At 31.4% G+C, this 27203-nt stretch overlaps 3 protein-coding genes across 3 annotated transcripts; all 3 read right to left on the bottom strand.

The window, feature by feature from the left end:
- Nucleotides 1-2654: 2654 nt before the first annotated feature.
- Nucleotides 2655-3718, bottom strand: LOC120116371. Its single transcript, XM_039136881.1, has 2 exons — nt 2952-3718; nt 2655-2851 (listed from the first exon to the last, which is right to left on the bottom strand). The coding sequence occupies exons 1-2, from the start codon at nt 3331-3333 to the stop codon at nt 2685-2687; spliced, it is 549 nt and encodes a 182-aa protein (XP_038992812.1). The 5' UTR covers nt 3334-3718; the 3' UTR covers nt 2655-2684.
- A 7712-nt stretch (nt 3719-11430) lies between these two features.
- Nucleotides 11431-18013, bottom strand: LOC120116370 (protein TIC 100-like). Its single transcript, XM_039136880.1, is given in 12 exon segments — nt 11431-11865; nt 12189-12931; nt 13034-13160; nt 13244-13347; nt 14761-14827; nt 14932-14994; nt 15376-15466; nt 15685-15812; nt 15814-15859; nt 15977-16066; nt 16907-16978; nt 17268-18013. Coding segments are annotated over 12 exon segments (2577 nt in total). The 5' UTR covers nt 17909-18013; the 3' UTR covers nt 11431-11460.
- An 8753-nt stretch (nt 18014-26766) lies between these two features.
- On the bottom strand, nt 26767-27203 carry LOC120116416 (putative phytosulfokines 6). Its single transcript, XM_039136920.1, has 3 exons — nt 27081-27203; nt 26953-27011; nt 26767-26877 (listed from the first exon to the last, which is right to left on the bottom strand). The coding sequence occupies exons 1-3, from the start codon at nt 27175-27177 to the stop codon at nt 26767-26769; spliced, it is 267 nt and encodes an 88-aa protein (XP_038992851.1). The 5' UTR covers nt 27178-27203.

Raw genomic sequence — 27203 nt, 5'->3', positions numbered from 1 at the left:
TATTAAATACTATTGAAATTTAAAATTATACTAAAAGTGCCCATAACAAGTATTTATAAAATCATCAATTTATAAAAAAACAAAACTTCAAAATTTAAGTTGAAAAAACATTTCCATAGAAAATAAAGGAGCACATTATTTAAAAATACTCAATCATTTGGTTTTTGATTTAGACAAAAGTATTATTGTATTCATACCTCGTAGATAAACTTAGGGTTGCATCTGGGGATGTTAGAGGAGAGGCCAAACCTCTTGTCTAATCTTCACCTTATAATAATCCATCAATCTCATACCAATCCAAAACTCATTTACATCACATTATTCAACCATCCATTATTGTCCTGCCCTGTACACGTTTTTCTTGAGTGCATACATATATGATATATATATAATAGTATATGTGATTACAAAGTATTATTTGTTTATATCTTTTCTTAGTTGTTGACAACGTATATACATCTTATAAACACATATGCTCGAACCTACTATTTCTAAAGAGAACATCTTTTCTACTACTAAAATCGATTGATGAGTTCAAATACACAATATATACGTACGTACAATTTTTTACTTGAGATGATAATAATAATAATAATAATCTTTATGTGCCTTACAAATCACATTAGAATTTACAATGATTTGTACGTACCAATTACCACAAAAGATGTTTGAAGAAATGTTTAGACAATTATAGAGCTTACTTTTTGAGATAAACACAGTGATGAAATTTCCAGTAGCTTTCGTCGGCAAAAAGAAGAGGATTTGAGGGGTCAGGGGATCTTCACCTCATTTTTATTTTAAATATGAAACATGTTTCCAACCTATATTTAATTTTATGAATATATATACATCCTAAAATTAATTGTAAGAATATTATCCAAAAAGGTTATTAAGATAATTTTCGGTCACATAAAATAAAAATGTATACAATTAGTTTTTTTTCTTAAGTGGTCAAAAATGATGAAAGCCTACTAGAAAAATTTTGGGATACTAGAAAAATATATTTAGAATTTTGGAAAATTTTGAATTAGTTAATTCTACGAATATCATTTTATTATTTAAATTTTATTTAAATTCTTTTTTTAAATGATTCTAGTTGTGTCAGACTAAATATTTTCGTTTGAGTTTTTGTTCAAATTTAAAAATAATTATTTATAATATTATGATATTAATTGATTCCAATTTAAATATTATCTCTAATCATATATGTTAATATGTTATACATATATATTTTTCATATTATTCTTTTTAATGACCTTGGATTTGAGCAACAACTTCTTCAGGATGTTAATACGTCAAGAAAGTTCTAATTTGATCTTAACTTGAACTCAAAATTTAAATACAAAAATTTAAATTTAATTTAATTTTCTAAAAGCAAATTTTAGTCACCTTAATTAGGATAGACCTTAACAATATTCTCCTAGTAAAAGTTATATGCATACATAAGACTCAAACTCGAGAATTTACTTAAGCAATATCAAACTGTTTACCACTTGAATCAACTCTTATTAGTGAAGTTCTCGTTTATTACTTTTTCATTTTTCATTATTTAGTATAAATTTAACTGTTACTCATCACTATTTATAAGTATAATTTACTCGTTATACAATATTATTTATAATTTATATCATTTATAACCATCTTACTCTTATAAATAATAGTGATTAATCTATAAAAAAAAATCTCAACCTAAATAGATTTAAGTTATAATAAAAAACTACACGTTCATGTTCCTCTTGTTTTTTCACTAGAAATAAGAATTATATTGTAAACTCGGTAAAAATAAGTATAGCTAGTTGAAAAATAGGGGTGGAACCTGAAATAGTTTGTAAGCTTATTTAATAAGAGATACATATACGATTTTATATTAAGACATGTATTTATAATATTTTAAAAAAATAAATTTATGACATTTTAGAAATAAAAATAAATTATCAAATATAAATTTTCACCACTTCAATCAATCACAATTTAAATTGGCTTCATCATCTTGTATGCTTGTGTTTTTTCTTTTAAAAATAAGAATAAAATATATAAATGATCTCCAATTATATAATATTATTTTATTAAAATTTTCAATTATTAAAATTTTAAAATAATACGATTCTTTGTTAAGTCTTCTAACTATTAAAAAATATAAAATAATCACTTAATTATTTATATATATTAAAAAACAATGATGTTTGAGTTAGATATTATCTTGCTAGCTATGTTATGATGAAATTTAATCTCAAAGAATCGTATAATCGTTTGAGATACTAATATAGATATTATCATATCTCAATCAACAGATTAATGTCTAACTCAAACGGCCGTCAATATTTTTTTTAAAATATATAAATAATCAGATGATTATTTTATAATTTTTAATAGTTAAAGAACTCAATAAAATACATCTGTAATAAAATGATCATTTTAAAACTTTTAATAATATAATAACTTAACAAAGTAGGGTCATGTAATTAGAGACTATTTGTGTACTTGATAAAAATAAATAAACCGATTATAAGAATATCGTGCTACCTTATATGAAAATGTTAAGAAACTTTGCAATCGAATATTCCAAGCCTAGAAAACTATACACATTTTAAAATTAACTAAAATAAACATAATATAGTACATGACATTTTGTAACTCAAATTGGTATTTTTCACAAAAGAAATTTCCATGATTCTTCTTTTAAACTAGAAATTCATGAATTTGAGCCAAGGTATTACGCTCTTTGCAACCTTTTCCGCTTCTTTGGAGCACGACGTCGTTTGCTTCTCACCGTCCTTTGCCGCCGCCTTTTTGGTGCACAAGAAGAAGTTTCTCGATCCCAGAGCCATCAGTTTCTCCTCCCTCTCTAAACCTGCACCACCACACCACGTAAGGAAACATCAGCAATCAATCTTATTTGTGCACGTGTATTCTGATTACTAATCGAACGGCTGTGGTTTCTTTTAACTTACTTTCTAAGCTAAATTGAGAATAATGGAGGTCGAACAACGAGGCGTCTGTTGAAGGTAAGATCGGACGGCGACATTCTTTCGAGTACTGCCTAACAGAAGCAGTTATTAAGTCGGAGACAGTGTTCTCAGGTGACATCACCACTTGCACAGCTCCAAGACTCCCTTGAATAGTCACGTTCAACAGGAGCTTCATCAACTTCGGCCTCGAATCCGGTGATAAGGCAACAGTCCAATCTGGAATTAGATCGGGCACCGTCTTCGGCCGCCTCAGCTCCGCTGGTGGCATCGTCGGGATTCTCCCGTGAAACGACGACGCCTTTTCAGATAACCTCACCTTCCGGTTCTTCTCCGGTTCCTTACGGTTATTTTTCGAATTGGGCATCTTCGAGTATAATATTTGTACAATAATTCAAACGAGAAAATAAACAAGGAAAAAAGAAAAGAGAAAAAACTTGTCTGTTTTTTTTCTTGCTTGGGAGAGCAGGGGTGAAGCGGAAGTCAACGATTACCTCAAGCGCCTGAAACGGAAGAACCTAACGCGAGGGAAACCGAGAGCGGGAGCGGTGCGGCGGCTCTCGGGTTTCCGATGACTACAAGCAATCATAACCTGAATGGTATATCCGTAAATAAAGAGGGAACCCAAGGGCTAATAGTAAAGGTAAAGAGAAGCGGGATAGGACACGAAGTTGCCCCAAACTCCGAGAGGGCAATTTATATGGGAAGGGAAGCGAAGAAAAATAGTGAGAAACGGCTGTGAATCTTTGATTTTTTTAAGGGTGACCTGCTATGCCCGGTTGATAGGAAATAAAAACGAAATGTCCGTCCTGCACGTGATAACTAATAAAATCAAGTGGTGACCGGCAATTGCCCGTGGATGTGACATCTGTATGGCTTTGCTTGAGCCTTGAAGGTCAAGTGGTAAACTGCATGGTGATAAGGTTGTTTGGGTGACCACAGCGTACACGTGGAAGCATTTTGTGGAATGTTTTGCCCGGCGGCTCTTCGTTTCGGACTACATTTTTGGTATTTTTAAATTAGGCTGGTCGAAGTTTCATTGACCTAACCAAGCTTCTAGGTGGAAGCAATGAGTATACCCAACTCTACGATAGTAAAATTTGATTTTAAAAATATTAAATTTATTATTTAATTTAATATTAGAAAATTTAATTTGATTTCATTCAAAAAAAATTAAATTCCAATCATTTATAAAATAAAACTTAAAATTTTTAGTAATTAGTAAATTAATTTTAGAGCTCTAGTTGAATATTTCAACTATACATAATATATATATCACATATGAAAAATATAAAAATATATATATGTATATAATATATATTTATAGAAAAATATTTAAATTAGAATTAAAATATAATAACATTATAAATATTTATAATTAAATTTAAATAAAAACTCGAATAACTTGATTAAAAAAACTATCAAATAAAATTTAATTATAAAATATGATTCCTCTATTCGAATAATTTAAATTCTTTTAACTTAACTTATCGAATTCTCACCTTTAGACAAGCCAAGCAATAAAATATAAAGTCCAATGAAATTTTGCCACGTGAGAAACTTAAACTTATTGTGGACTCAAGAAAGACAAAATTATGTAAATAAGATTTTTATTTTAAAAAAATATGGCTTTTTGTAATTATTGATTGCTTTGTGTACGTTAAACTCAAAAATTTGGAATGTAGCGAAGGGAACAGAAAGACCTAGGCAAGGTGACATATTATGGTGGGAGGAACCTGCAACTGAAGACGGGAAGGTGGGTCCTAAAAACTAGGAATGACCTAACTGGTGTAGGTGCCTCTCCAAAATGACTAAGGAGGACTTTTAAATCGTCGCATAAAAAAATAGTTATTGATATTGCATACATTTTATATGTATAAGATTCTCGAATCTAACCTGTATTATAAATTTCAAAACCACAACTCTGTAATAATAGAACATTTCCCCCCCGCAGTCTAATATTAATATTGTTGTATCTCATTATAGGCTCGCCGCACATATTATTTTGAATAACTTACGTATTTAATCATCTAGTTATTATTTTAATTATTTAACACTTTTTTTAAAATTAACTTAAATGTTATATTATTATTTTATTTTATTTATCTATCGTTAAAAAATTAACAGAAATGTTAACATGATATTTTTATTTTTTTCAATGATAGCGTAACAATATCTTATGATAACACGTCATCATCACTATTAATTTTTAACGGGATGACAAAATGATAACAAAACCTAACGTTAGTGATGATTTTTAAAAAAGATAATTAAGTGACCCAAACAAAATCAAAACATAGACGGGTGACTAAATATCCTATTGTTTTTTAGCCTTATAATCAATAAAGGAATTAAAACATCTCTAGATCTTCAACACTACGAACTCAAAAAACAAAAAATATCTTTAAAGAAAAGATCTCGAGTCTATGAGGTATCTCAAGATCTATGAGGTATCTCAAGAAACCATAATTTATTAACATGACTTTAGATAAATTTATGTGGCCTATCAAAATCAAATTCATTTCCAGCTGATCATATTTATTTAATCTATTAGTCTATGGATTACTATCATATTTATGCTATTGACACCAACTATAAGATTCACTATAAAATATCTTCATCAAGAGCGAATGAGTGAATAAAATCTTTATGAAATCATCTCACTTGTGTTCTCTTCTCTTCCTCCTCATGGAGGTAGAGAACATTAACACCGACTAATAGTTAATCTCCTATTAGTTATAACTCTCCGCCAAATTAAAAGAGATAAAATATCTTTATTAATCTATTTAATCTTATCAATAAATAAAAAAAAAAAAGAATAACGACAAGACCCAATTATCTTAAATTTAAATCAGAGGTTGGTTATCAATGACATATGTAGTTTATTTTTAGGGATGCGTCAATCCTGATATCTAAATTATTTACAGTTAATTATTTATTTTATTAGTTGTCACCATTCATAAATTTTATTTATGTCTATTTTATATAATTTTTTTATTTTATCATTATATGTATCGATCATCCTAAAAAAATATTTTTAAATCCGTCATGAGCGGTAGTTACAATCATTGTTTTGAAAATCGGACGGCCGGTTTAACTGGAACCGTGTGCTAGTTCGGTTTAATCTAAATCGGTTGAACCGCTACTAGTGAACCGGCCAGAACCGTTCGAACCGGACCTGTTAAAACCGGAAAAAACCGGAAATTTTGTTTTTTTTAAATTAAACCAAACAACTTCGTTTGTTAAACGAGCCAAGTCGAACTCGAGTATTACTAAGCTCAACTCGAACTTGAAAACTTTAAAAGTAAGCTCAACTCGACTCAAACTCTCAAGCTAAAAATTATCAAGTTCAACTCAAACTCGAAATATAATATTGAAACTTGAACTCAAAAAGGCTTGAACTAAAAAAAAATTAGAAGCTCGATTGAAGCCTAAAATTCGAGCTTAATTGAAGTGAAAGAATAGTTCACTCAATGCTCACCAAAAGGCTCCATTATTTTAAATGTCAAATTACCTCTATTATTTATAGAAGCTAGTTGTGATGCTCTTCTATGTTTCTTAGCAATGTAGGATTGTTTTGTTATCATATTTTTACTCTTTAGACTTTTGGATGCTCTTCTATGTTTCTTAGCCATGTGTGATTGTTTTTTTTTAAATTAAACCAAACAATATCATTTTGTTATGATTTTTTTAACCCCAAATTTATTTTTTAATTATAGTTATATAATTATATTTATTATTTAATATGTTTTACCTTAAATATTATGTTGTAGTTAATTTGAATCATTTTGTTTTATTTGATTTTATGGTTTTTAACTTATATATGTTATGACTTGCTTTGAATATGACTTGTGATATAAAAAATATTTTTATTAAATATTTTTGGTATTTTTATTTAATTTTTTAAATAATTATAACGTCGTCCGGTTCTTCCGACCGATTGAACCGGTTGAACCAGTGAACCGATAGAATAACCGGTTCGTTAACCGGTCCGATTCTGAAAACCATTGTCACAATATTACTATGGAAAGAAAAAGACGTAAACAAGTGGGAAATAAGATGAAGAATATCACATGGGAAATGTCTGGCCAAATTGAAGAGATCCAAGTTTTATCTTTTGGAATATTCAACCTTTCCTATCCATAAGATTCCATCTTCATTTGTTAACATAATCGCCAACTTTCTTATCCATAAAACTCCGTCTTCAATTAGTAATATAATTATAAACTAAAAAATATCTTTAATTTTATATATATTCGTTGCCGTGTTTGTTTTAAATATTTTTTTAATTAATTACTGATATTGATCTATTGATCGATTAATTCAGATCGGGTACTGCAAAGGCGATGACGACTTTCTCAGTCTAATTTACTCCATTCACAAACGACAGGATTCGAACATCTGATTCCCAATATACCAAATGGTTGTTGGTTGTTTTAAACAAATTTTAATTTCAACCATTACGAACAAAAGTGGCATTTAATCATTGTTTTCTTTTGATTACATGTTTTTACATTTGGGAGGAAGATTAGATGGCTAAATTATCAAAATAACACCATTTTAATATTTATTTAGTAGAATGGCACCTAAAAGAATTTAGTTCATAAGACCACACTCATTTAAGGAGGAAGACGCTCTTATATAACAATGTCCTTTGAAAGGCTCTTCCTCAAACAAGTACCTTTGCTTATGTGCCAAAACCCGAACCAATGTTTACGTCATTTATATATCTGCCACTTAAGTAAGACTATTCCTCGAGGAAGAGCCTTTCAAAAGGCGTCGTCATGTAGACACGTCTTCATCTTATGTGATAGAAATATGTGTCATTTTGAAAATTAATTTTTTTAAATTAATAAATAAATATTAAGAGGATATTATTTTTGATAATTAAACGGAATTAGGTTTAATATAAAAAATATATTAAATGAAGGAAAGCGACGGATTCTGATATTAGGTTCCGACGAAATTATAAAAAAATATAATTGAATTGTTTATATACGTAAGACAAGAGAGTGCAATTTGAAAGTAAAGGATGATGCATGGATAAGCCTATAAGTGAGAAGATGCAATCAATATGTTGTCTTGCCCTAGGATTGGATATTTTATCTCTTGTCTTGGATAGTCAAAATTAGAGAAAGGAAGAAAATTAATTTTAATATTTATTATTTGGTTAAAGAAATGTAATGATTTAAAAAAAAACAAAAACAAAAACGTCTTCAAAAAATGAGAGTAATTTTGTTGTGCGGTAAGTTTTAATTTAAAAAGTTATATTATTCAACATAAAGAACTATATAATTAGTAATAATTTTGATTACAATCGGAAATACTATATTATGGTGAATTTTAACTTAAAATATTATTTGTATATTCTAAAAAGTTACACAATTAATAATAATTTTGGTTACACTCGAGAAAATGTATTGATGATAACTTTTTAGACTGCTATTGGAATAATTATACAATTTACACGAATGTTATGAAAAACGTAAAATGCTATTCAATTTACACTAAAAGTTACACTCTTGATAATTTTTTCGGTTACGGTCGATAACTGTATTTTTTAACCTTATATGAATAGATTATATTTTAGACTCACCCCTCAAATGTGAGAAAATGGTCTTAAGGAAGGCAAAATAAATGTTCCAAGGGAAATAAAGTTGATGTTCTAGGGAAAACGATCGTATAAAAGACATAATTGATGTTTAAAAACAAATTTAAGAAAGAAAAAAATTTGAGTTTTCTAAGGAAACGATCTTAAGAAATATAAAATTGAGACTTTTAGAGAAATGTTCTTGAAGAAAACGGAATTGAGAGTAAAAAAAATAGTTTTAAGAAATACGTGATTGAAGTTTCCAGATAAACGATCTTAAAAAAAATAAGATTGAGACTTATAGCGAAACAATCTTAAAAAGAAGAAGATAGAATTGAGGTTTATATGGGGAATGATCCTAAGAAAGACAAGATTAAGGCTTTAACGGAAATAAACATAAGAAAGACAAAAGCTATATTCCAAGGGAAACAATCATAAAAAAAGATGAAATTATTTGTTTTTTAAAAAAGAAAAAATCATATGAAAAGAGAAATTAATGTTTTAAATAAACAATCTTAAGAAAGATAAAATTGATTTTAAAAATAAATGTCTTAAGAAAGACGTAATTGATGTTCGTCATGTTAGTTGTGCCTGATTAAGTTTTTGCAGAGTCGGCCTTGAAGCCGACAAGATGCTATATGTTTTAATGAGGCTTGTCGTTTCTGTGGCTTCCATGTTCAAATACATTGGATTGCAAATTAGACCAATTGGAGGTTCTTGTAAACAACTTGCCATTTTGGTTATCCGAATTCCAAAACTCCAATAATTAAGCTTGGAATTGAGTCAAGAGGTTAGGTCCAAATCATCATGTTTCCTTTGCATTTCTTGTGTCATTTTCTTAGCAATCCAATTGGCATCTTAACGTCTTGTTCATGTTATTTATAGCATTGCATTAGCTGTAAATAACTCCTGATTTTGACACCTTAATCTAATGGTAGGAAGTGGTTGTGTATCATAATTAGATTGGATTTTATTGAACCTTCTCAAGTGATATTAAGTTATATTTTTTATCAGTTATGATCTTATGATATGATTAGTGGTAGGTCTACATACAGTTAAACTTATTTATTATATCAACTTACAAATTGTCATTATGATTTTACACCTAACACCTATAGGAAAACTCCAATAATTAAGCTTGAAACGAGTCAAGAGATTAGGTCCATATCATCATGCTTCCTTTCATTTATTGTCTTTTCCTTAGCAATCCAATTGTCATTTGAATGTATTGTTCATGTTATTTATAGCATTGCATTAGACATAAATAACTAAGTTATAATTTCAATCAGTTATGATCTTATGATATGATTATTGGTAGGTTTACGTGATCTACAAACAATCGAATCTGTTCACATGTCAGTTTACCCTAAACCTAACACCAACAGTAAGAGTCCATATACACATGGCTAAAAAGACATATTCTCTCTCTCCCTCCCTCCCACCCCCCCCTCTCTCTCTCTCATATTCTTCAGATCTCCATAACCAAATGACATTCATCATATGTAATTCTACTATGAACCATCGACTGTGACTCTTTACCTAAAATCGAAAGAGGTGAATTATTTATAACCGCCACAACCTAAACATTATCAACATATTCACAAGTATTTATATAATCTGTTAACTTGTCAAACATGCTATATAAATGGTTTACAAATTGACACCATACATGCCGGTTGCTCGGACAACCTCTAAGTGCATTGGAGTTTGTTAGGAAGGTGGAGTGTTTTCACTTCCTTAAAAGGTCGCAATCCCTTTTCTGGGTTCAAGTTCAGAAGCAAGCTCTTGGACTTGATTATTCATTTTTCTTGACACGGGCATTTTCCTTGTAGGATTTAACAAGGCAAATAAAACAAGGCATCCAGTGTTTCACAGAGACTTTCGGACAAGATCTAACCCACATGACACATGCAAATGGACATGGCTGGTATCTGTGTTCCATTTTCTCACACGATTAAGATTCACTAAATCCAATGGCCTTGAAGGTGCTCTAATCATCAACTCACTTCAAGTGATCCATTTTTGTAAATGGATATTTTTCCCTAGTGGTAAGTGCATCACCTACTGAGGAGGAAACTGGACAAGTATCCTCTCTTAACAATCATAAATTTGATGTTTAATTGAGTTCGATAAAGTTTCGCTTTTAAGAATCAAGTTCAATTCGAAACGAAAGTCAAGTATGATTTGCACTCAAGCTCGATATTGATTTAAGATTTTTCTTGATTAAGAGATTAGAGTTGTTGGATATGTCACGAAATTATTACCTCTCAAAAGGCATATTTGATAGGATGAGTAACGCCCACTGCTTATAGATCCCAGGACTTCTCTTTTCTTTCTCAATATAAGATTAATGTCCTTTGCTCCTCCCAGACGTGACATTTTTTTTTCGTCACGTTTGATTACCCTACTTGCCCCAGCCATTGAGACATTGACCGTGAAATCAGATAATCAAATGATCGTTATGATATCATTTGTCATAAAACCATTACCCTCTTCATAAAAAAAATGTCTGATAGGATGTGTGGCATGGTATGCTACCACTAATAAATTTCAAGATTCTTTTTTCCAAATGTGGGATCTGCCTAAAACATGACAGATAACTCAAGTTGAACCCAAATCAAAAGAATCACCTTACATCCATATTTCTTTTATACTTGCAAAATATAAGAATCAAGCATCCAAGAAATAAGCCAGATAGGCTTTGTTGACGATCTTAGCTTTTTCATTGTTTGTAAATATAAAAATATAAAAAATTGTATCAAAGCTTAAAAATAAATTTTCAACGTTTGTTTTGATCTTATTAAAAAATAAAAGCCAAGTGCATAGTTGAAACTAAGATTTGCCAAAAAGCAATCAAATACAACTTCAACAAAAAAAGACTGACCCTGGTAAGTGCGATGAGGCTCAACACCTTATAGTATCTCCATAGGTTTCCAAATAACAAACCGGCATATGCAAAGATAAAATACTGTCGGGACATTTCTCCGGTGCAGCATGCACCTCGAAATGGTTAAGATTTTGGGGCTGTCTTAAACGGCTTCTTGTAGTGGTTGAAGGACATGATAAGATCTTACATAAGGAGTGTAACTGAGACTTCTTTCCACTAGATCGACTTTGCGGTTGAAACTTCTGATGATCTGGTTTAAATGCTCTCAACCTTCCTTTCTGGCCTAGCATCGGAGGGAAACTGACCGAATCGATTATTCTCAAGGGCTCATAGAAGTTTTCCACACGTGAGGGAGGATGGGATTTGAGTGGTAATTTACCTTGTTTCAATGATAAAAATGATTCTCGCAATGTAGATGGAACCTGTAAAGCAAAATATTATAACAATTGAAATGCACAATATAAAAGGCAACCTCCAAAAGACTACCTATTCAATTACTATAAAGGATCATGAAAGTAAACAGAATAGACACAAAAGGTAAGTTCGGTTAAAATTTGATATCAGAGTAAAAGCAGATCAGATGAATATATTATGCACCAGTTGAGACTACTCAACAAAGTTTATATAATATTTGTCAAAGAGCAAAGGCATCGCCTAATAGATACTTTTTATCCTTAAGCAATCAAAATGTTTGCACAGAAATGAGAACAAATCGAGGAAATAAAAATGAATAATAAGAACTTACTGCTGAAACAAGGCTGCAGGAAGCAAATGACAATGAAGATGAAAAAAATGGAGGCTCCCTAGGCTTCTTCCCCTTCTGGTCAGAAGCAACAGATCCAAAACTGGAAGGTGTAACATCATCATCATCATCATCATCATCATCCTCTTCCTCTTCCTCTTCATTGACACCTTTTTCAACATCATCTTTGGGAATGACTTTATCCTCTTGGTTAAACGCCACAGAAGTATCTTCTTCATCCTCCAGCAAACCCATTTTCATCTTCTTCTCCTCCTCCTCCTCTTTCTTCTTTAGCTCTTCATCCAAATCCTCAATGGCTTCTTCCAAACATAGTTCAGCCTCTATATGGTCAAGTTCCTTTTCGATAAGCTCCATCTTCAAAGCACCGGCTTTTCTCTTCTCTTCAGTCCACTTTTCTAGTTTGTCAAATCCTGGCTTCAATGCATTTTCAATTGCAGTTATTAAACGCTTCCATATATTATCCCTTTTTTGAATCACTTCCCGTCCATAGAACTCATCAAATCCAAGGGGTAGGAACTGGATCTCCTTCTCATCAATCTCTTCACCCACTTTTAGAGGTGGTTGCCAAAATAATCGAACACCATGCTCCTCATCCTCGATGTAATTGATCAATCTTCCAGTTGGGGTATGCAAAATGAGCGGGTCTTCAGTATATATTAGCTTTGATGGATCTTCAGGGTCGGGCTCCGGTTCTTTGTTGATAAGAATAAATTCTGGAGTCTCGTCTGATCAAGTATTTGTAAACACCCATTTTAACAAACCGAAAATGAAAAAAGGATTCCTGATATCACCAGAGACTAAGAATTGAAGGGGATATGAAGAAGTACCTTTCGACCACCAATATTCGAGCTCTGCAGGCATAGGTAACCTCAAGGGAGCTTTATAAAATGAGTTTAACCACATTTCTCTTTCTTGATCAACTTCATGCACGTATGTCTTCCAATAATCGGGAACCTGTTAGCAAACATACTTATTTCCTCTACCTTTTCATGATCGCAGGAAGAATCCGACATGTAAAAGAAAAAAGTTTTACTTACTTCGTAGAACTGGTTAATAAAGCCCGGTGCCATCCATACATCGTCCTCCTCGTACAAATAGGGGTGTTGAGGATCACCATAAGGACCCCTCTCTTCCCTAACCACTGTACATGCAAACCAGGAGAAAAGTCATGTTCATAAAAGGTTAATGTATAAAATTGTTGTTGACTAAATGTAAAAGGGCATAGTAATTCCAAAGTATCACGTAGACGTAAATTATAGTATCATCTTAATCTTGCTAACTGTTGAATGAGAAAGTCATGTATTAAAGTTTCAGAGAATATTCAAGTCAGGTCCTCCACAATGAGGAAAATACAGCAGGACAAACTGGAATCAAACTTCAAATCATATTCCAAAGGACCCAAAAGACAAATCCTACAAAAACAATCATGAAGATGCTCCTTGAAATCTACAAAGAGCTTCCTTTTGCACACAAAAACTAGATAAGCAGAAGATAAGGAGGAAGGCTTTTACCATTGACTTATAACTCATCTTCATCTTCTAATTTATGTTTCTACAACTTCAAAACTGGCTTTTACTAACGATACTTATAACCCATATTCGTCTCTAGATATAAGTTTCTACAACTTTAAAGGATTAAGCTTCATCACATGACTTATCCAGTTACCACAAGGTACAGAGCTCAGCCACTTATAATTTTCCTTGTTGTTTTCATCTCTTTTTGTTGATTTATCCACTTACTCGAGCATAGTTCTACAACCAAGATCTAGCACACGCTTGAAACATTAGTTGGGAATTTACAGGAGTTCATAACCCGGGATTATTCATGAGATTAAACATACTTCATGCTTGCCCAATCCCGGCCCAAAATGTGGGCCTCAGATTTTTCCCAAACCCCCCGAATCTGAAAATGGCAAACCAATCATGGCCCACCCATATTATTTTTAATTTTTTAAAAAATATTTATTCTATTTTAATTTAATATTAAGAAATATAAATATTTTTTTACTTTATGAAAATTATTATTTTTACTCTTTTATATATGAACTTAATATATTTTTAATACTTACATTATAGTATTATATATTATATTAAATTTAAATTTTACATGATATAAATCATATAATACTAAAATAAAATAATAAATACATTATAAACATAGAAAGTTGGCCGGTCCATATTTAAAACTGGCATAATTGTGTCTAAGCCCATTTTTTGGACCTAACATTTTTGTCCAAACCCTCCCAAATTCCGGGCAGACCTTCAGGATTGGACGGGTAGCCCAGCCTTTGAACACGAGTTTGGATGATTACACTATTAGACAGAATCCTCATGTCAAACTCTTGTAGGAACAATTACAAGAGCAACTATGTCACACATACCAGAGGCAGTCAAATTTTATAGATGTTATGCATTTTCTGCTATCACGGTTCTTTGTCAAACATAAGATATAGACATTTATCATGTTTCCATGAACAGAATCTTACAAGTTATTGTGGAAAACAAGACTCTGCACTTATACGAATATTATAGTTAATAGAGTCAAGATTACATACTTCCATCTGGCTTGTTAACAAACATCCGAGCCTTGGCAGCAGCTACCTCTGCTATACCAGCATGCATCTGAAAGACTACAATGTCAGAGAAATACATAATATAGAATTCCCCCCCCCAACCACTTCATTTTAGAACAACTGTTTATTAAGTATGAAAAAATTTTAGAATACCGCTGAAGTGTTCTCATCACAACCATAAGAATCCTGCAATAGCTCTCCAAAATAGAATCTGCCCTGCACCCATACAAATTACGGAAAACAAAAGCAGTCAAGCACTGTCATAAGAGAATGTGAGTAGCTGAAATGGTTCCTACGAGTGAAAAAAGAATATATTGAGAATCAACCACTAACCAAATTGATTGATGAATGTTTTGCATTCTCTTAAAACATTAAACTTTGCATCTTTGTTTTAAAAAAATATGGCATAAATTTTCTATTTTTATGTAGCTAGAAAGCATTATTTTGAAGAAAACTGAGATATATAAAGCAGAGGTCACGAGGTGCAGCAACATGTAATAAATCTTATGCCAAACAAATCCACATCTTTATAGAAGAAATGGATCCCATTACATAAATTGAGCCTCAAGCAAAATGGTTCATATTTCAAGCACATACATAAATGGTGCGTTCATTGACTTCATATACACCACACCCATGCATTCTACCATGCTTCCACTGCCCAGCATAGCGATATCGACCCTTCTCCCTGAAACAGAAATGTTTGTCTCCATAACACCATAAACTGAGATATATGCCAGCTAAGTAGCAAAAGTTTGGCAGAAAAAGTAAGGTACAAGTGCTTTGCATGGTACAACATAAATGCTCAACGTAAAAGCAACATGCACGTGGTCATAAAAGGGGGAGGCTTGAATGCAAGGATGATAATAGTAAGAAATGAATAGAATATTTGATAGAGAAACATACGGTTTTCTCCCAAAATGTTTGATCCATATATCATTCTCATAAAATGGTATTTCATATTGCCCATCTGCCATACGAGTGCTATCTTCAACATCCATCTCTAACCATTCTTTATCTTCAGGAGTCATGAAGGTCTCTTGATATTATTTTCCCTTCAGCTCGCATTTTTGCTTCAAGCCTAAAAAAAATAGGAAAAATCTAATTTCACTGTATCATTTATAAATTTATTGCTGATATTGTAAAATATGCATTATAACATAAGCATATTATAAGTAGTTCACAAGTCATTACATACTTGGAACCTGGCACTGGTTCTATATCAGGTATATCAACATGAACAATCCCATGACCTTCCATGTTGTTTTGTAGCCATTCACCTTCATACCTATAGAAAGGAACCATATTATAAGATTTTCTCTCTTTTTCTTTATTTCTTGGTGCGTGTGCGTGCCAAACGTATGCAGCTCAGAAGAACTTGATGCAACTGATTAGCTCAATATGGAACAAATGCATGGACCCATAAAATAGAGGAAAACAAAATATTCAAAGAGCACTCTCAAGGTTGAACAATGCCGATGCAATCATTTCATCTTACCACTGTAAAACAAGGGTAAAAGGTGCACTCAAGGCACTACAGCCCTTATATTGCACAAGGAGCAATATGCAAAACAGTGCTTGCAAGTAAAATGCATTATATATATGTTTTGTACATAAATACAACAAACTTAAGATATATAATTCTGTTAACAAACTCTAAAGAGTGGTTCATACAGGCTTTCTTTTTCCCTTTTTCGCCAATATAGTCCCAAGTTTGTCCTTAAACGCGCAAACAAGTAGTAGAGGGTTTGATGTTCTCCACTTTTTAACTATTAGAAAGTTAATGTGGGGGAAAAACATAGTCAATAGGACTTCAATCAGGCAAGCTTCTATTTGCACCTACTGCCTTACAAGAAGGCACACCTAAGTGCAACCAGATATGTGTCAGACATAACGTGCCTCTCCCGAAACGGTCTCAGTTGTGTTTTTTTTTTCTAGCACCTCGGTGCTTGAAAACACCACTGAATCCTAAAACTAAAGCACAATCTTATCTGCGTGTTTAAGGGTCTATCAATGCAGATTGGCACTAGAACAAATGTATGGAGAAAGCTGAGAACAGCATTAGATACAATAACAGAGATCAACCAAACATAAATAATCAAGGCTGATGAGCTAAAGATTGACAAACCTGACCAGCCCCTGTTCTGCAACATAAACACCTTTTCCATGAGCCAAATCATCCCAAACAGTGCCTTCATACCTTAAAATGCAGAATGATGATAAATTGATAATGAGTAATCAAACAAGTCAAAGCAAGACAAAAATCAGGCATACCATTACTCAGCAATTAAACCATGTTAAAATCAAACTATTGACTAAAAGGGGCGTAAAGGACTAACTTTCAACAGATTCACATATTCCTCGCATAACCCCATAATTTTTTGCATCTAGAAATTCACAAAGCTTAAACTTTCTTGAAGTTTACATTTTTCACAAACATATCCTACTTTCGACAGAGAGAGAGAGAGAGAGAGAGAATTTGAACATACGAGCTTCCATCCGGGAAAATGTAGCTGACCCACTTGAGGAACTCCTCAATCCTATCCAACTCTTCAATTACCGCCTTGGGGTTGGAAATATCATAATGATCTTCCGGTATAGCCGGAAAAGGCTTCCTATAAGGCACATAAAACGGGGCAATGCCAGGGTCCCGGCCCTCCTTAATCTCATCCCTAACAATTTCCCAATCTTCCTCATCAGCCCAAACCGGGTCCCAACCGGGTTTGGTCATTTCCAACGGAGCATCCACCCAATGCTCCTGCAAATCCTCTTCCCGCCAATTCTCGGGGTCGGGAGGAAAATCCCACAAGTCTTCGTAGTATACGTACTCTTCTTCGTCCTCCTCTTGGAGCCTCTTGAATCTCTTGCTCTCCAGCACCCGAGTGAACCTCCGGATGTTGGCTTCGGGAGTGGTTTCGGATTCCGGGGGCTCCTCTCCGGGTCGGGTGTAGGTAACTGTTTCGGAATCAGATTCTTCGATGTAGTCGTCGGAGGAAGAGGAGGAATCGGAGTCGGAATCAGACTCTGGGTACTGCAGTTGCGACTCAGTGAGTTGTTGCCCTTGTTCGTCATCATCTTCATCTTCAGGGTCTCGTGGCTCAGTGAGTTGTTGTTCCTCGTCGTTCGACATTGGTTTGCAGTAGATAGAACGGAGAGCTTGAAGAAGATAAGGTGGCGCGGAGGATGTGAAGCAAAAATGGCTCGTTGTGAAGGATTTGAACGAGTAGTTTATCCCTTCACAAGGGTTTTGGGCATTTTGGCCTTTTCCTTATTTTATTTTCATTTTTCTTAGTATCCAATAATCAATGGATTGGTAAAATTTACAACAATTTATATAATTTTAAAAATTAATATCTAAATTGATTTTAATAATAAAAGAATATTCTCTTCAAAGGTTTTTAAATTCAAGCACTTATATATGTATGGCATGAAATGTCAATTAATTAATAAAATTATAAATAGATATTATCTTGTAATTACATTAAACTATTCAAAAAATTAATATCTATCTAATTAATTAAAAATTGGAACAATTTAATTTTTATAATTTATGTATTCTATTTAATTTATTGTATTTTAATATCATATTATTTTATTTAATTAATCATTTTCTCTTACAATTGTATAAAAATTTTGTGATAATTAAAGGGTAAGTTATATGTTTAATATTTCAGCTATCATTTTTGTTATGTTTTTCGTTTTGGTTTCTTTTTGGTTACCACGGTTAAAAATCAACATAAATATTGATGTATATATTTTTTATTTTTTTAATTATGATGTGGCATTATCTTATGGTAACACATCAATATTATCGTTAATTTTTAACGGCAGGTGGTCAAATAAAACTAAAACAAAATGTTAATTAAATTTTAAAACAAAATTAGTTGGGTAAAAAAATGAAACAAAAGTAATAATTGTGATATTAAACGTGTAATTTAACCAATATTAAAATTCATTTAGTCATCGAGGTCTTATATTTATTCCCATTTTATATTGTTTTCAATAGAATTAAAACAAAAGCTTAAACCGGAGTTATTTGTTATAGGTTTTACTTATATTATTGACAATAATTGAAGTATTTAAATTTTAAAATCATGTCATAATTTTGTTTTTGATTAATTTGGGGTAAGTACGCTACATTTGATATGTATGGTATTTGAAGTCAGACTCTTAAAGAATATAATAATTTTTACTATCGATGTCGTTTGATTAGTACAATTATGCCATTATTTCATATATTTTTATATTAGTTCACTTAGGAAAAGATTTTAAAAATATTTTTTTAAATGATAATGAATATCATTATAAAAATATATAATTTTATATTTTCATTTTTTACATGTCTCCTAACACTTGTTCAACCTGGTTATTGTGTGAAATTAATCCAATCAAAATAATCTATAACCAGATGTCTCTTAACACTTGTTTAACCATTGCTTGTTCGTTTTTGTAGGCATGCGACGGAGAATTAATTATCCTCCGAAGAAGAATCCGAGTTGACCTCCAAAGTAGGACTCAAAACAGTACACTCCGAAGAGGAACCCAAATTAACATCCGAAGCACGTAAGGATATAAATTTAGCAGCCCAACCTTGTCTAGTAGATTCAGGCACTGGGTCATCCTCAATGAAGGGATCCCGGGTATCTGCAGAGGCATTGCAGAACAACCAATCAACTTTTTCCGGCACATTAACGAAATCAAAGTCCGAAGGCTTCGGTTTTTTGTCAGAGTTCCCTTGTTTCTTGCTAGGAGACACCCCTGTAAACTGCAAAACCAAGCCATGGTCCATGAATGACAATTGGATAAATATTCAGTATCTTCAACAAACAAGGCTATTATTTCGGACTTACAAGTTCTTCTCTGGCAGGAATCTCGGTTCCTTCCTTCCTTTTAGGCTGGAGGGTGCCAGTTTCTAGTAGTAAAGCACTTGTTTCTTCGATCTGAATCTTCGGCCCGAGAATGGATCAAAATAAAACCGCACAACAAATGTTTTATCACTGCATTTCATATCATCTCCTTCGATGAATACAAGAAGGTGTCAATCAAACGCTAATACATCATCCTACATTCATAAACAAGTCAAAGATGCAACAAAATGATCTGGTTGGTCACAACTCAAACGTAGTTTCCGTAGTATGAACCAAACGACTTCATTGGTTAAGAGATTTATTGTTATCCCTTGAAATGGCAACCTACTTTTGTGAGAGTAATACGTTGGCTGACAGCATGATCAAATTAGCATAGAATTATCCGTTCAAATATCATAGTTTTTTTAATCCTCTCAAAGAATTGTTGCATATTCTTCACAACAACATTCGTAGACAATCTTAATATGACCTAATGGAAGGTTTCTTTTCTTCTTATGTTATCAAAAACAAAATAGTCATCGAAATCCATAGAGAAAAATTAACAAATACGCTAATATTAAACACAACAGAAAGAAAAAAAAACGATGGTGTTAGAATGAGATTAACCTTCTCAGCCACACCCGGTCTGGCACCAGAGCATCGAACCCTATCTTCGATCAACCATCCGGCAGGCTAACAAGCATCCGATTGCAACCCACCACGTCGCTTCACCTTGGACTTTGCCGCTGTCTCGGGTAAGGTGCTCCCTGAAACCGAGCCATTGAGAGGCTTTGGCGACTCATCCGATTGGTTTCTTCCATTGGCGTTGGTTGAAACTCCGGCTTTTTTTAGGAGCGGATCGGAAGGCAAGTCCGCTGTGGAAGGTTGGACCGGGTCGGACATAGGCAAAGATGAAAGAGTTGCACTGGAAAGACTTGATGTTTCCGAAAATAATAGAATGCTATGAGTATAACAAAATGATAAGCCAGCATCATGCAATGGACCTGGTATTAATATTTTAATATAGGTTAAATTATACTAGCAGTCACCAATTTATAGTTTCTTGCTCATTTTAGTTAGTGAATTAATTTTTTTTATAAAAATATCACTACGTTAGTTTTCTCTCTCTTAATTTTAATAATTAATTGTTGTAAATTTAATGATGATGTTGAGATAGTACTATTATTAAAATTATATATTTTTTTAATTTCTATATAATTTTGTCTTTTATAGTCACCAAAATAATTTCTAGACTGACATCCCATAATTAAACAATGATCAAGTGAATATGACAATCGACGTTGTCAAATTTCATGAAACTATAAGAGTGTAGGCAATAAATTTGGACTTTAATAATTTATACATTTAATTCTTGATATAATTTGAAAAAGATTAAAAGAGGTCAAGAAAAATCTAATCTATAAGGGAGTGTAAAAACTTGGACTTCTAATTACCCTAACTGTCAAAATTACCAAACTCATGTCCAATTAATTTTAAATTATATTTTAGTATTAACTCAAGTGCTTCTTATCTCATGAATTATCCTATTGGAGTTTCAATTTAGTTACATATTTTAGTTAAAAATATGAAGTGATTAAATAGATAATTTGATTTTTTAATATGAATTATGAGTATAATCCATCCATTTTAATGATTAATAAAAAAAAACAAATTTTAATTTTTCTAGAATTTGAAATAAAAATTAATGTTAATATACCAATATTTGAAATAAAAATTAACTAAAATTTGAAATAAATCTATTTATATTTTTTTATTAACGTGATATGATTATAAAATAATATTTATTGATAAAAACGCTTAAATAATCTTAATATCTTAAAAATATTATATTCGAACTCAATAACTTTAAAATAATAATCATTCTTTTAATCAGCTATTTATACGTTTAATATCTAAAGATGGGATCAAGCAAAATAAAGATTTTCAATTACCCAAAAAGCCAACTAAAGATATTGTAATTCCATAAAAGCACTAAAAGAGTGGATATATAAATTCAATACTAACAAACAAACACTACATTAAAACAAAAAAAATATGTGTCACCCAACTTAAAGTTTCTGGTTCTCTTACTTTACCTTGCCAAAATGCCACTAAAAACATTCATTTTCTTTTCTTGTTGGAAGCCATGGCTGCTGGTCTCCGTGGTCGCTTCTTCCATGGCTCCAAAACCGAGTCTCGAAACCTCTGGGGCAAAACCTGACACCTCCCCCTCTTTGATCTAACCACCGGCGAAACTTCATCCTTCTCACTCACACAATAATCCCTCCCTGAAATCATCTGCGCCGCTTCGATTAGCAAATCCAATGAATCATTAAACCTCGTCGCCGCCGTTTTAACCTCGCTTTTTTGCATTTCCGTCACATCGGAAGAGACGTCCGTCGCCGTAGCTGTTTTCTCTTGAATTTCTTCTTCTTCGTCGTCGCCATCTGGGTTTTCGCCGACGAAGCTATTCTCAGCTAAAGACTCCGATTTTCCCTCGCTTTCACCGTCCAGAAAAGAACCCAACCTTAAGTTTAAATCGATATCAAACCCTCTATTCTTTGGGATATTTTCACACGGCGGTGGGATTGTTGAGATTAAATGAAGAATCTTTGCGAGACAAGCTTGAGCTTTAGAACATGATTTTCCATAGTTTGCATTACGAAAGCAAGAATCTCTTACCTGATTATTGCAGCATAAAGAAGCCATTTTTAGTTTCACATCTCACAAGGTTTTACCAAATTTTCCAAGAAAATTCAAGAGAAAGAAAAGAGAACAGTGAGTGAATGAGAGAGAAAGAGAGCAGAGGGAATTTTTGTTTAATTTCAATTTACTGCCATGAGATTGTGAAAAATAAATTAGGCAAAACTCATACAAAAGAGGGATGTCTTCTGTGCTTTACGACGTGGCATGTTGGAATAAATTAAAAAAATTAATTTATTAAACGATTTCAGTAATAAAACAATATATTATATTTTATAAAAAGATTTAAATTTAAACATTTATATATAGAGAGTATATATACATTATTAATAAAATAAATAAAAATTAAAAATATACATTTTGTCATCATATCAATTTATCAAAGAGAGTAAACTTTTTCATTAATATCATAAATATTGTCCGTTTTTAAATTTTAAAGGTGATGATAATTTTTAAAAAATAAAGATTTGAAGATTATAATAATATATTTAAAAAATCATAATAAAAATAGTTAAATGTAAAAAAGAAGGTAAGCATGTTATTAAAGGGAAAATATTACATACTTAAATGTTTTAATAATTTGATAATATCTAAAAAAATTTTACTATAACCCACAAAATTCCATTTCCAAGGGGGTTTATCTTTGATTAGATATATTTAGATTAGTTGGAAAATAATTAATTACTAACCATTGTTTAGTTAAGAATGGATAATACATAATAAAATATTTTTTTTGTTTTGTCTTCATCTATTTACCATTCAAACGTTGTAAACTGTTATAGTACTTCTTTGGGTAAACTATATTTAGTCGGTCAATTATTCTCACAATTTTATTTTGATCATTCAACTATTTTTTTTTTCAAAAGTATGCTTGACGTTACGTTTTGATTCTGTTTTGGTCATCCACTTTTAAAAACTAATTGTGATACCGACTTGTTACCATAAATTAATGTCACATCATCATTGAAAAAAATTATCACATCAACAATTATGTTTATTTTTCAACCACGGGTGACTAAAACTGAACAAAAACACGTTAGACATCAATGCTTGGGTTGGTCCTAAAGGGAAGAAAGAAATATAGTTTTGCATTTAAAGGCTGATTTATAATAATGCCTTGGTTTCCAATGAAAATCACAGCAATGTTAGTAAGATTTCATTCTAATTGTATTGCAAGATGGACATTTAAAGAAGAAGCTGAAATCATTCATTGCTAATGTAAGGAAGTGTTAAAGCTTTTGAAGGTCCTTACCAAAGTAAAATGTATTTTTGGCAAAAGATAGTTCTGCAGCTGAAAAAGGCTGACCTATATTTCTGGCTTTTGAAGGTCCCTACTAATGCTTACTTTAGGACATAGATGCATCTTTTAGGGACATTTGGATGGGAGGGGATATATAAACATTACGACATAAATGCCTATTTTAGGGAAATTTGAATGGGAAGGGATACAAGGATTTGGGCCCATACTCTCATGTCACGCCAGTACCTTATTAACAGGACAAGAGATTGTGGCCCTAGGTGCTATTAGGACTGTAAGCGAGTTAGTTTGAGTAATTTTGAGCTCGACTCGATTCAAAAAGCTTAAAATTGAGTTTGATTCGACTTGAAAATTTGTGAGTTTAAAATTATCAGGTTCGATTCGACTTGATAAAATTTGAAGTCAAAATATTCTTAGACTTAGTTCAATTGAAGCTCAAACATGAATCTTAAATAGATGTAAACCTTAAATTGTATTTTAAAAAAACTTATAAATGGTAGTATTATTAATAGTTTAATTTAAAAAATTAAAAATTTAATATATTATCTTTTCGAGTTATTCGCGAGGTTTTTAAGTGGGATCTCAAGTAGCTTACTTCGGTTCATTATGACTCGAGTCGAATTTGAATTTAGGTTGAATCTATTTAATTCGAGATTTGGCCTAACTTTAACTAAATCAAGCTCAATTAACTTGCGATATGACTCTCTCATTTGGTTGCTATGGACGGATATTACATCTTGATGACTACAAAAAATTAGGTTTTGATTTTTATTTCAAATTTGAAAAAATGTTTTATTTTTATATTATTTAATAAAATCTTAAAGGGGTTTCCGTAAAAATCTTTTTTTTAAATAAAGCTAAGTCCCAAACAATGACCTTCAACGTAATTTATCTATACTAAAACCGAATGGAGCCCAACACTTCTTTACTATATTTTTCTGGTATCAAAATTAGCCCCTAATATTTATTGAAATAATTATTTTGGTCATTATTATTTTCTTTGAGCATTTTGACACTTAACATTTTATTTTAGGATAAAAAGACTCCTAAAAACTGATTGAATACTCACTTTGACCGTTATACTTAATATTTTGGAATGTAATAATTTATTAACTAACGATTTTCATACAAAAAATGAACTTTTAGCCTAAAATAAAACGTGGGGACCAAAATGCTCAAAAAATAGACGTTAATACAAAACGCTAATTTTGACATTATATTTTTTACTGGAACCATACTAAATAAATCTTGTAATTAAAAGAATGAAATCTAAATTTCATTGATGGGTAAATATTATCCTCTCAATTTTTTATCTGCTTGTCCAAATAAATCTTAAATTTCCATCCAATAAGAAAATTTAGACCCAAAAAGGGGGGGGGGAAACAGACCATCAATGCTTACAATGAAAAAAAATCATTATTTTAAAATTATTTTGTTAAAATCATAATCTGACTTGGAAAAATCCAATCAGTTAGCTTTCAATTCTTTACTCGATCCGTTGAATATTTTTTAAATTTTAAAACATAAATTAATAACTTTTGTGAAAATTATTAATATATATTGTTGATCAAACAAATTTATCTCGTTGATTGTTTGCAGTTTTCCTTTTTCAGTTTGGACAGAGAGTCGTAATTGGTGAAACAATTATCGTTGATCAGTGTTTTTATGTGATAAAGATGAAAATTCAAGGAGAGATGTGACTCAATCCCTCTCAGTTGTGGTTGAGAGGTATTTATAGTGGCCATAGTTGATGTTGTCTGACATATTATAATTATGACTACTCGTAGGTTAGTAGGCTGAATAGATCTAGTTGTCATATCTTAGATTTTATTATGATAAATTACGTGAGTCTGTCAAAGGTCTAGTTTATATATTGTAGCTGATTCGGAGACTATGATACTCCTGTGCTCGAAGGATATGGTTCAAAGAAAAAATTAAATGCTTTAGATGTATTAATTTATTAGAGTAAAGTCTTAGATTTATTATTTTGGAATATTTTTAAAATTTAAAATTATATATTTTTCATAAATTTTAAGAATTATATATTTTTTATAATCTATATAAAAAATTATTTTTTAATAGAGAAATTAATTTGCATATATTTTTAGAATAATAAGAGATTCAAGTGATGTTTATATAAAATTATATTTAATTTTAAATTATTTGATTAAAACAATTTATTTAACTCAAGAGACTTAAGTGGTCTTCAAGCTTTCTTTTAATATTATAATCCTAGACAGAAGCACGATTTTATGTCAGGGGTGAACCTCTAAAATTTTAAGAGGGAGCAAATTTATAAAATTTTATAGGGTGAAAAAAGATTTTCAATAAAAAATACATAGAAAAAAATCAAAAATATATGATAATTTTAAATTTTCAGAGAGTGATTGCCCCTACCATTCCCTTTAGTTCATCTCTAATTACAAGGTAATATTTATTCAAAAAAACATTTAATCATTAACAACTCACACTTTGCAGAAGTAACTGTGCGAATTCAAAATTTCAAAAAAAGCAATATTATGTTTTACTACTGAGGTTGATTAATAAGTTCTATATTTTTGTTCTTCTAAATTTGAATATTCGTTACAAAATTTTACCTAATTTCAAAGTATATATCTTCTACTTATATATTTATAGGATAAATTATGTATTTAGTCACTTGATTATTTGTGTATTTTCGTTTTGATCACTTAACTATTTTGTTTTCTAAATCATATATAATATTATGTTTTGATTTCATTCTGAGCACTCATTAAAAAAATAATAGTATTATTGACATTACATTCTTATTTTCTCATTGATGATGTGACATCACCTTATGATGATATGTCAACATCACCGTTAATTTTTAAATGGAGGTCTAGCGAGTGACCAAAATGAAACTAAAACGTAACGTTAGGTATGATTTTGTATAAGAAATAATTGAGTGACCAAAACGGAATCGCACAAATAGTTGGATGACTACACACTTAGTTTACCCATCTTTCTATCCCAACTTGAAAAAACACAAAGAAGCAGGTCTTGGTCTGCAAATACTAAGGAAAGACAATAATGAAACGATTTGTAGCGTTGAACAACATTAATCAGGATTATCAAACCATTCCACTCATACTTTGACGAAACTTAATAGAATAAAATCAAACATATATAAGGGCAATTACTTGTTTAAACGGAAAAATCTCAAGGCCTATGATGCTGGGTGTAAATGTAATCCAAGCGAGCCTCTGAAACTATTCTTCTCTTCAAACATCCATCGTCTCCATCATCACAAGCTTCCATCCTCATTAGCTGCTGCAAGGAATCGGAAACAAAACAAACATTAGTTTTCACATCAAGTTGATGAAAAAAAATGCAGTTTAAGCTTACATTCATTAGTTCAATCTCCTCCATATCTGTAATTTGACTAAGCTCTAGCTCTTCTTCTCCTGCAGAAGATGCTAAAACTTTAAGCCATGTTTAGTGAAGGAAAGTGAATAAGATAAGAAGGAACTCACGTTGTTTGTTTCCCGAGAAACGAGCCGATATCTGGGAAGAGGAAACGAGGATTATAAAAAGGATCAGAAGAAGAGTAAAAAGAAAGCTTCGCTTCATGCTTTAATTTCAGCCTTGGACGCACT

Source organism: Hibiscus syriacus, unplaced genomic scaffold (assembly GCF_006381635.1).
Source record: "Hibiscus syriacus cultivar Baekdansim isolate YM2019G1 unplaced genomic scaffold, ASM638163v2 tig00110294_pilon, whole genome shotgun sequence".
NCBI lineage: Eukaryota > Viridiplantae > Streptophyta > Magnoliopsida > Malvales > Malvaceae > Hibiscus > Hibiscus syriacus.
This window is presented reverse-complemented; position numbering and strand designations above follow the sequence as displayed.

What these genes read in the sequence shown, in the direction of transcription:
- LOC120116371 (XM_039136881.1), bottom strand. Translation starts at nt 3,333, where the DNA reads ATGCCCAATTCGAAAAATAACCGTAAGGAACCGGAGAAGAACCGGAAG. An exon ending in TTCTCAATTTAGCTTAGAAA is followed by an intron (nt 2,852 to 2,951) that starts GTAAGTTAAAAG and finishes GTGGTGGTGCAG; the next exon opens with GTTTAGAGAGGGAGGAGAAA.
- LOC120116416 (XM_039136920.1), bottom strand. Translation starts at nt 27,177, where the DNA reads ATGAAGCGAAGCTTTCTTTTTACTCTTCTTCTGATCCTTTTTATAATC. An exon ending in TTTCTCGGGAAACAAACAAC is followed by an intron (nt 27,012 to 27,080) that starts GTGAGTTCCTTC and finishes CATCTTCTGCAG; the next exon opens with GAGAAGAAGAGCTAGAGCTT. An exon ending in AGGAGATTGAACTAATGAAT is followed by an intron (nt 26,878 to 26,952) that starts GTAAGCTTAAAC and finishes GATTCCTTGCAG; the next exon opens with CAGCTAATGAGGATGGAAGC.